The sequence below is a fragment of the Hoplias malabaricus genome, chromosome Y (assembly GCF_029633855.1).
Source record: "Hoplias malabaricus isolate fHopMal1 chromosome Y, fHopMal1.hap1, whole genome shotgun sequence".
NCBI classification, from domain to species: domain Eukaryota; kingdom Metazoa; phylum Chordata; class Actinopteri; order Characiformes; family Erythrinidae; genus Hoplias; species Hoplias malabaricus.
The window spans coordinates 66,753,231-66,763,487 of record NC_089820.1 but is presented as its reverse complement, the minus strand read 5'-3'; the positions used below and the strand labels follow the sequence as shown (position 1 = coordinate 66,763,487).

Here is a 10,257-nt window from a genome sequence, read left to right as displayed (position 1 = left end):
TAAATCATACAATCAATTTTGGTTCTCATGCTCCAAATCATTTCTGAATCAAATGCACTGCGTTGTGTCCTAGTGGATACTTGCAGAAACCCTAACATCATTTTCCACTTTTGTTGTTATGAGGTCGTTTGTACTCCTACACCCCTGTACTAGTGCAGATGTTCGCTCACACTTCTACAGAAACTGCCACCATTTTCTGTTTAACACATGAGCAGCAGGCTGGTGGTTAGTGCAAGGAAATGGGTAAAACAACCAACCTCTGTGCCACAGTCTAAAGTTTTATAGCTCACGTGTTAACACGCCATGCTACAGTAGTAGAGTCCTTCAACAAGATTCTTCACTCAGTTGTCTCAGTTGTTTTTGAAGTTACTGTAAATGACTGTAAATAACACAGCGTTTGTAGACATCCTCCAGAAGTTTCGTTGAGCATGTCTACATCAGTGATCATGAGGCAAGAACAGAGGTAAAGAGCTGTTTGTCCTACATTCCTTTTGCGCAAGGGGCATCTGTTGAGCATGCAGAAGGAACTCTTCATTTTTAAGGAAGTGTACCACCCATTGTTCCAGCTCTGAATTTAACAAGGCCTTCTGCTTTGACGTGACAAAAACCAAAGGGGCAAGAGGCAAAGGAAATAACTGTAGGCTGGCGAAAGAAGCAGATGATGCGTAAGCACATTTTTACTGCCATAGGACTTTAGTTAAGAGCTTCCCTTTGAAACTTTTACAACTTCAGTAAGAGTTCTGGTATCACTTCTTAGAAACCTGTGATCATATGATTACATCTTATGGAAGGCTCATTTCTCAACACACATCACAAACAAGAGTGCATCGTTGTTATAAAGTCAGCTTCTGAGGTGGGAGCATTATAATGTACTCACAATATCAATGTAGACCAGGAATATGTGTGTCTTGTAATGTTTGCAGTGTTTTTTAGCGCACGGATGATATAATAGGTTATGAAACTTGACTTTACGGAGTTTATAAAGGCTTCAGTAACACACAAACACAAACACTGTGTTTATACATATCTCAGTTAGCAGAGGAAAGAGGGAATGAGAAACACAGCTAGATGCAGATTTTGTTATTAGATATTACTTTGCTAAGAAACTGTAAAAAATGTTTATCTGATTGACCTTCCTAAGACGTCTCATTTCGCTCATTCAATCAACTGCTATCAGTAGAGAAATATGAACAGCTCTGGTATCTTCTGTGCGGAGGTGAGACAGAGAAAGCGAGAGCAAGAGACATAGACAGAGTGTGAGAAAGACAGAGAGATAGAGAGGTCAAAGAAAGGAACACAACATTCCTCACTGTTAATGGGAGGCTACTTGAAACCAGAGCAGCAGCAGCGAGAGGGAGATGTGTCACAGTCAAAGAGTTATTATCAAGGAGTACATTAACTGTCCAGACACAGCTCTTTTAATGAGGAGGGATTTGTAATGTCATAAATGGATGGGGCACATGCTCAGTGCCAAGTGGCTAGAAGGGTTTAAAGCCCCCAGAGCTGACACGTGCAGCAGTGGACTTGTGTTGTTGCGAAAATCACCCAGTACCTTCGGGGCGAGTCTGATGGGAGTGGCGTCTGTTATCAAGCACTAATTGTCCGAGCTCAGCGCATGTCCTCACTAATGGTTGTGTGGCTAAATGGTATGAAGTATTTCCCAGAAGAGTTGAGACACTTGCTACAGAAAAGGGGACCATTTAACAACTCATTCATACAATTAATCTGGATGTGTCCAGAAACCTTTAAAACCTTAAAGTTTCTTCTAAATTGGAAAGTTTTAACAAGTAGTTTGTCTCAAATTTATATTTATTTTGATCTTGTGGTAGTGATGTAAAAGTCAGGACAAATACAAATACAACTCTAACTCTTCCAAAAGCCACTGAAAGCCACTCCATAAACCAATGCTGTACGGATTTATAACCGTCTGGTCGACACTTGGCACTGGGCATGGTGACTTGGGCACTTCAGTGGCTGCGACACAGCAGCAGATTTTGGTTCATGGTTATCTACTGATGTTATACAAGCTGTGTGTGAAAAGGTTCGAGGGCATAACTGTTACGCTTTCTATTCATGCTGTCGTTCTAGTCTTAAGTGTCTCATACGTTTTTTTTTTCTGATAGAGCAGTGTAAGCAATATCATCATTATACATCAGCCACAGTGGTTCCTGTTTTGCTCATGGTCACTGTTAACTTTCTGTACTTTACAGGAAGTGAGGTTAGATGGCTGATAAGGCGCAGCAGCACTCAGATCTGCCAGACTGAAGCTCGGGACGCTCGCATTCTCAGAGGTATTTCAAATAAAGTCTTTTTATTGCATATATTTGGTCAAATTGAATTGAGATTTTAAGCTGTTTTGAAGATTACCACTGAAGTGAACTGAGGCTATGTTGAATATGTTAATGTTAAACATATTTATTTAATAACAGTGTGATATTTGATTTGCTGAGGTTTTGAATTTATCATAATGTATTGTGCACAATATTTTAATAATGTAACACAATGTATTGTAAGAATTAAAATTAAAATTTTATGCAATTTTGGAGCATTCTGACTGGTCCATTCTTGGTCAACACATAATAACCAGCAGCATATATTTATTCATTTTAATGCTTTGCTTAATGGTTTTAATTCATATGTTTGCTTTTTCTTTTACAAAAATAATTGTTGCCCATAGTTGTTCATTCATATATATATATATATATATATATATATATATTTTTTTTTTTTTTTTGGTCATTTCTTGTTATGAATAATTCAAAGGAAGCAAGGACTGTAAATAGCTGAACCACATTTTTTATATGTCATTGAAAGATTGTGTCAGGGGTGTTACACCTGAAACAGATAAACTATATTGAAATACGTATGCGTAAATAAATTGGCCACATACATAGCACCCATAGCATATTTATGGTTTTTTTTTTAATTAAAATAGCAAAAGGTTTCTTTTGGAAAAGTTAATATATTTGATATTTCTTCTGTGGTATTCTGTGGTTTTCTTTTAAAATAAGGAAGTATTACAAGCCCCATTTCCAGAAAAGTTGTGCACAATGTAAATAAAACAGAATACAATGACCAGCAAACCATTAAAATATTATGTTTAATTAAATATTGTACAATTACAGTATTTTAAATGTTGAAACTTACGCCAACAAGATGTTGTTAAAACGTTGGGACTGGGACAACACAAGATTGTTAAAGTTGCTCCATGAAAACTGAATAACCAATTATTTAAAAAAAAGAATTCAAGAATAATGTTTCTCAACTTAAAATACTTAACTGTTTAAAAAAAAAAGAACATCCTTATCTCGGTTCATGCTTTTCAAGGTTTGCAGCTCTTCAGTGTCTAAAACCCTCATCAGCAGCAAAGGGTGGGGAAAGTGTGATTCGGTTAAAGGTCACCTTTAAGGGACAAGCTCCACAGGTGGCTTTGAATAAAATAATAATAAATAAATTTCTGTTGTGGAAATCAGTGCATGGGCTCAGAAACATTATTGTAAAGGCAATGAGAAACAGAAAGGCATTCTGGGCCAGAGCTAATTTAAGACGAACTGAGGCTGAGTTGAAAAGTTTCCAGTGGTCACGCTAGGTACGCTACAACCTCAGGGCTAAAGAGGAGAGGAACCATCTGTGAAGGTATGGGGGTGCCTTAGTGCAAATGGCATGGGTGACATCTGTGAAGGCACCAATAGAATTGGTCTCGTCAGAGTGTTGCTGGCATGAATATAAAAATTAGTGTATAATTTGTAGAAATCTATGATCTTTCCCAGTTTCAACATTTTAAAATGTTGTCTTTGTATTATATTCAGTTAAATATTACATATATTGCTAGTGGAATGTACTCTTTGTTAGAATTACTGAGAGTGGCCCTATATGCCATTTTAGATGGTGCTTTTCATCTTTAAAAAACTACAAAAGCTACAAACACACAACCATCACCCATTTGAAAGGGTGTGGTAATTTAGCCGCAGCACCATGCTGTATTTGTTATTTTCATAAGGCAGTAGTTTTGGGCCTTGTACTGATTCAGTTTTAACATTTCTTTTCCTAAAAAAGGGGATATGAGACCTGAAAAATGAGAAGTAAGGTACACCAGAAGGAGACACATGTCTTTGGGTGTCCTCAGCTCAATGTCAATTTCTTGCTACATCTGTACTACACGAGTTTACTCTCTGCACATTCATTGCAGGCTCCATGGAGACGCAAAATGCAACAAATCCTGTCTGCGAGATCGACAACGATGCGAGGGGCACAGCGGTGTCCACTCTCTATTTCCTGCTCTTTGTGCCTGCCCTTCTGCTCAACCTTATTGTGGCTTGGATCTCCACTCACTTGAAGTCCAAGTCCACCTTCATGGTGTACCTGAAACACCTGGTGGCGGCCGACCTCCTGATGACCCTTACCTTCCCACTAAGGGCTGCAAGCGAAATGCCAAATGTTTCGGAAGCACTGCTGGCCTTTGCCTGCCGCTATTCGTCTGTCATCTTCTACCTGGCCATGAACGTGAGCATCGTTCTGATGGGTCTCATCAGCCTGGATCGCTTTTTCAAGATTGTACGACCCGGTGGGAGACTCTTATGCCAGAACCTGCTTTTCAGCAAGATCCTCTCAGTCATTGTCTGGGTGTTGATAATCTCATCGAACACCATACCGGTGATTGTCACAACAGACCAAGACCCTACAAACAAGACTGATAGCGAGTTCTGCATGCGTATGAAAAGCGATACTGGAAAATCCTGGCACAAAGGGGTCGTCCTGTTCGCCATTTTCAATTTCTGGATAATGTGTGGTCTGATCATGTTCAGCTACACATGCATCACCAAGAAAATCGTGGAGTCCTACCGGAGATCTAACAGCCACAACAATAAGGGGAAGCGCAAAGCCAAGGTTCGGGTTTTCCTGATTCTGGCGGTTTTCCTGATCTGCTACGCACCTTACTACATCATACGCACACCCTACACCAACCTTCAGATCAGCACCAAAGACAACACCAAGGCTGAAACCACAAGCATGGTCTCTTGCACCCAGCCTATGAAAGTCATCAAGGACCTGACCTTGTGGCTCTCAGCATTGAACGTATGCATGGACCCTTTGATCTATTTCTTCCTGTGCAATGCCTTCAGGAGAAAGTTTATGGAGTTGGTTTCACTCAACAGGTTTTTTCCATTCCTTGCAAAAAGTACAGAACCGTCTCAATCTTCAGACACATCGATGTAATCCCTGGGTAGAAATGAGTGGATCTCTCTTTTCTTTTTTTTTGCTATTTCGTTTTCTTTCTTGCGCATGCTCCGCTTACACAAGACTTGGGTTGCTACAAAATCACACAACAAACCTTTGGTAAATAACTACTATGGACATGCAATCGCTGCGAATAAAACATTGCAAAAGAATGATGAGATCTGCGAGTGGAAGCAACATCACAAAGCCAAGGTTGAAGTTTGTGAAACATCTGTTCAGTTTGTGCATTGCTCCCACAATATTGCATCACAAAATAAAACAAAAGCAGCCATGTCCGATGGCCCAAATTTCCAGTTCTACAGGAGAATCTCCATAATGTGTGGGATGGAAAAGTCCAAGTGTGGCATACACCTAGGGCAGCATGGGGGGGCATGAGGGAGTGTCGCTGTCAAGCAGCTCCAGGGTCCCCATTTTAGCCTGGAGTTTTGTGAGTTCTTCCTGTGTCTGCATGGGTTTCCTCCCAAAAACACTGGCTATTCCAAATTGTTCATATGTGTGAGTGAATGGGTGAGTGTATGTGTCATGCCCTGAGGTGGACTTGTGCCCCACGCAGGGTATATTCCTCTATTGTCCACAATGATTCGAGTTGGGCTCCACTGACAATGAATGAATCAAAGTATACAGTACTGTGCAATACCTACTGGTTTCTAAGACCATTTTTTTCATTTGTTTAATTCCCAGTCAATACAGCTATTGAGTATTAGTTTATCTCAGTGTATACATCAAATGTCTACACACTGGCTACATTACAGCCTCCATTATTCTCAGGAGATTTGCTTTCAGAGCAGGTTGCAGTTTCTGTTTCTCAGGGACCCAATAACCCTCAGCACGTGCAGTAAAGTTGAGGTCTGGGCTCCGCGGTGCCCAATCCATTGCTCTTATAAAACCACTAACCTATTCGTTTGCTTCCCTCTTCTCTATTGGCCCTTTTACACAGTCCCACATTCTCTTTGATTCAGCTCTGTGGCAAGAGGTGGGTTCATTCTGTCTCCCACAAATCAAAACTTTATTACTCATTATTAAATGGTCAGTTCAATTAGTGGAGGGTGGCCTCTGGATTGCTGGATTGGCTATGCAAATTTGTGAGTGTGTGAGTGACAGGGTGAGTGTGTGAAAGTGTCCACAGGTGTGTGTGTGTGTGTGTGAAGTGGTGAGTATATGTTGCCCTGTGATGGACTGTCTCTCTGTCTCTCAGTGTGTTTCTGCCTTGCACCCATTGATTTCTCTTGGGCTTCGACCCAATTACCAAGAACGAAATTACAGCAGGTGAATGAATTAGGGTGGTCTCTAATAATTGCACAGTACTGTACAGTGTCCTGAGCTCCAGTGTGTAGTGAAACATATTCCTCTAGTTGTTCTTTACACGTACATTTTTCTTATTATTAATAAAACTGTTCCTGTCATTTGTATTAACATCTGTATATGCTCTTGGATATGCACAAGTGCACTTTATATAGTGTTGTGTAGTGATGTGTGGTGTTGTATTGCTTTGCATCATGGTCCTGGACTTACAATGCCTCGCAATTTTTGTGTACTTGTATGTGGTTGAAAGACCAATAAAGCGTCTTTACATGACTTGACCACATGGAGGCGAGCGTGGAACAGTTGAATGAGTGTCTATGGGTCACTGACGCCCTCTGGAGGACACAAAGTAGAAATGCATGCTCACAACTTCATTGTAAACAATGTAACCAACCGTCAACGATATCCACCAAACATAAACATGGCCAATTACATGTTCATCCGTGCGTAGAGGAGAGAGAAGAAGAGAGTGATGGGAGAGAATGAGAGAGAATCAGGTCATTGGCTTCACACGGATGGAATATTTGGCACCATTCCTTCTCGTGAATGGTCTTGTGGAGTTTTGTTGCAGTTTGAATGTGCACGTCTTGGCCTGGCTCCCCCCAGTCACAGAAAGACAGAGGGCTACTGTAGAGTGAAGTAAATCTAAGCCTGAATCTCCATTGGCTCCTGCTCCCTACGTAGGGCACTACATTTCAATAGTCAATGGACGTCCAAAATCCATCTTAATTAGTTAGAAAAGTGGTGACCAATGGATAACGTCAGTGGACGTCCAAAACGCGTTTTAAACAAGTAATTTATTTCGGGACCAATTAATAACGTCAATGGACGTCCAAAATACGTCTAATAGTCGTCTTTTCAATGTCTGTGTTTGGACGTCTTTTCAACTTTCATTTTCAACCTTAAGAGAACGTTGATTAGACGGCAGTCACTACGTTATTTCAACGTTGAATCAACGGCTAAATGTTTACTCAATTGAGAATATCCAATCAAAATTATGTACAGATCAGGACTAGGCTTTGTTTAAATCTCAAAACTGAGCAAGTGCCTTAGTCCTCTTCATTATACATCTTCATTACGACTGCATGGTGTTTTACTTGTAAAAGTCTAGCATTTACCTTCCTATTATATAATCTCAGATAGTTACATGTATTTTTTTTAATGACATGAAATTTATTGCTTAATTTAAGAGTGTATGATATGTATAAATAATTAAAACATTAATATTTAAAATGATTGGTGGTTTGTGGTTTCTATTTCCGAGAAAAGGTCCACAGCGGTGGTGATAGGAACCAGACGCCAGAAGATTTTGAGATGTTGTAATGGCTGTTGGTTCCAGTTGTTGTTCCCATATTAAATGCTGTTTACCGTAAACTGGTGTCCAGCCCTGGTCAGATGTTATTAGAGGATGTAACAAAAACCCAGTTGTTCACCACTTCACTACAGCAACCTGCTGATATGAATAATAATAACGCTGATATTTCAAGTTGGGTTCTTCATAATGCGCACTGCAAAAAATAACATTTTCACATGAAAACTTCCTCATTGGTGGCGCAGCAGGTAGGTGTCGTAGTCACACAGTTCCAGGGACCTGGAGGTTGTGGGTTCGATTCTCGCTCCGGGTGACTGTCTGTGAGGAGTGTGGTGTAGTTCTCCCTGTGTCTGCGTGGGTTTCCTCCGGGTGACTGTCTGTGAGGAGTGTGGTGTGTTCTCCCTGTGTCTGTGTGGGTTTCCTCCGGGTGACTGTCTGTGAGGAGTGTGGTGTGTTCTCTCTGTGTCTGCGTGGGTTTCCTCCGGGTGACTGTCTGTGAGGAGTGTGGTGTGTTCTCCCTGTGTCTGCGTGGGTTTCCTCCAGGTGACTGTCTGTGAGGAGTGTGGTGTGTTCTCCCCGTGTTTGTGTGGGTTTCCTCCGGGTGACTGTCTGTGAGGAGTGTGGTGTGTTCTCCCTGTGTCTGCGTGGGTTTCCTCCAGGTGACTGTCTGTGAGGAGTGTGGTGTGTCTTCCCTGTGTCTGTGTGGGTTTCCTCCGGGTGCTCCAGTTTCCTCCCACAGTCCAAAAACACACACTGGTAGGTGGATTGGCGACTCAAAAGTGTCCGTAGGTGTGAGTGAGTGTGTGTTGCCCTGTGAAGGACTGGCGCCGCCTCCAGGGTGTGTTCCCGCCTTGCGCCCAATGATTCCAGGTAGGCTCTGGACCCACCGCGACCCTGAACTGGATAAGGGTTACAGATAATGAATGAACTTCCTCATGGCTCTTTAATATCTCGCTAAACTCATCTAAAATATAATATTATGATGTTAGTGTGAAACTTTTATTACATTCTTTAGCCTATTTTCAGATATTGCTGTTACACATAATAAAAAAAAAAAATACGGACCGCCTATCGGCCATTTTGTAGTGACCTGGGTGCATCAGGGATTCTGTACTAAACCTTTTTAAACATGGGGGAAATGTTCCATGGAGAATAATTTTAATTCATCTTCTCATCTGTGTTAAACTGCAATAGAGGCTGAGATCAAAGGTACTGAGAAAGAGCACAACTCACCGTGCACTCTTACATTATCTAATCTTTAATTTAGCATAGCAGAATTAGCTATGTTAAACACACACAAACAAACAAAGCACATAGACCCACAGAAAGAGAATAAGCTGTCTGCGAACACTCTGCAATGACCACAAGCAGACTCTCAGCATGCTCACTGACATGCAAACACCCACCACAAAACTCCTCCTCTATCTCTCTATCTCTCTCACTCACCATAAGTCTCTTCCCTTTTAATTCTGCCTGTTTTTTCTCAGTGTGTCTGTCCATATATCTCTCTATTTGCCTGCAGAGAACTGTACTTATTATGCATCCTTAGCTCATAACAATATGCCCAGGGTGTTTCCTAGTTAACACAACCAGCTTTACGTGTGGTGTAAAGGCAGTCTCATTATTACACAATGATTCTCCCTGTGCTGCCTGCAGTTCCACATTTCCTCTACAGGGGTCTCTAAACCCCCACATCACACAGCTCATTTTGTTGCAGAAAAAGCTGCTTAAAACAACCGTGAGGGGTTCACACTTCAAATATCTCCACACCTTTTGCACAATACCCCCTCACTGCATTATTGTAGCCATGTGCATGGGTAGAAAAATAGATTGAAACATAGCAGCATATTTTAATTAAAAAAATGACAAAAATGATATAAAGTTACGTCCTGCTTCCCTTGTGTTTGCTACCAGTCAGAAAGGCCCGTGTGTATCCGACTGGCCGTGTTGTTTTCAGGAGATAAAGGGACTGTTCCTGAAGAGCACAGCATCACTTAACGCTCCATTGAGACAGATGCAAATGAGCAAATGAAGTTTGGCACAAGGCAGAACGGACTCTCGCCCAAAACAAAGTCCAGGAAGCCGAACAGGACGGGAATATTCAGCCCACACTGGCACTGCAGACTTATTGTGACAGGAGAGGAAGTCTTTGAGAGGCCAGCAGTAGTGAAAACAAGTGTGTGCTGTGTTGTGCGTGCATGTGTGTGTGTGTGTATGTGTGTTGGGGGGGGGGGGGGTAATACATGTGTCAGGATAGATAGATAGACAGACAGACAGACAGACAGACAGACAGACAGACAGATAGACAGATAGACAGATAGATAGATAGATAGATAGATAGATAGAATAGTACAGACATTTTATGATGTCACATCCTGACATTGTATAAAAGTGTGTGTGTGTGT

The 10,257-nt window shown here is 41.3% G+C and overlaps 1 protein-coding gene across 1 annotated transcript; it reads left to right on the top strand.

Moving 5' to 3' along the window:
* The first annotated feature begins 2,240 nt into the window (after positions 1 to 2,240).
* LOC136679356 (P2Y purinoceptor 13-like) lies at positions 2,241 to 7,673 on the top strand. The gene is made up of 2 exons (XM_066657831.1): positions 2,241 to 2,291; positions 4,190 to 7,673. Exon 2 carries the CDS (start codon positions 4,195 to 4,197, stop codon positions 5,215 to 5,217), a length of 1,023 nt encoding a protein of 340 aa, XP_066513928.1. The 5' UTR covers positions 2,241 to 2,291; positions 4,190 to 4,194; the 3' UTR covers positions 5,218 to 7,673.
* The last annotated feature ends 2,584 nt before the right edge of the window (positions 7,674 to 10,257 follow it).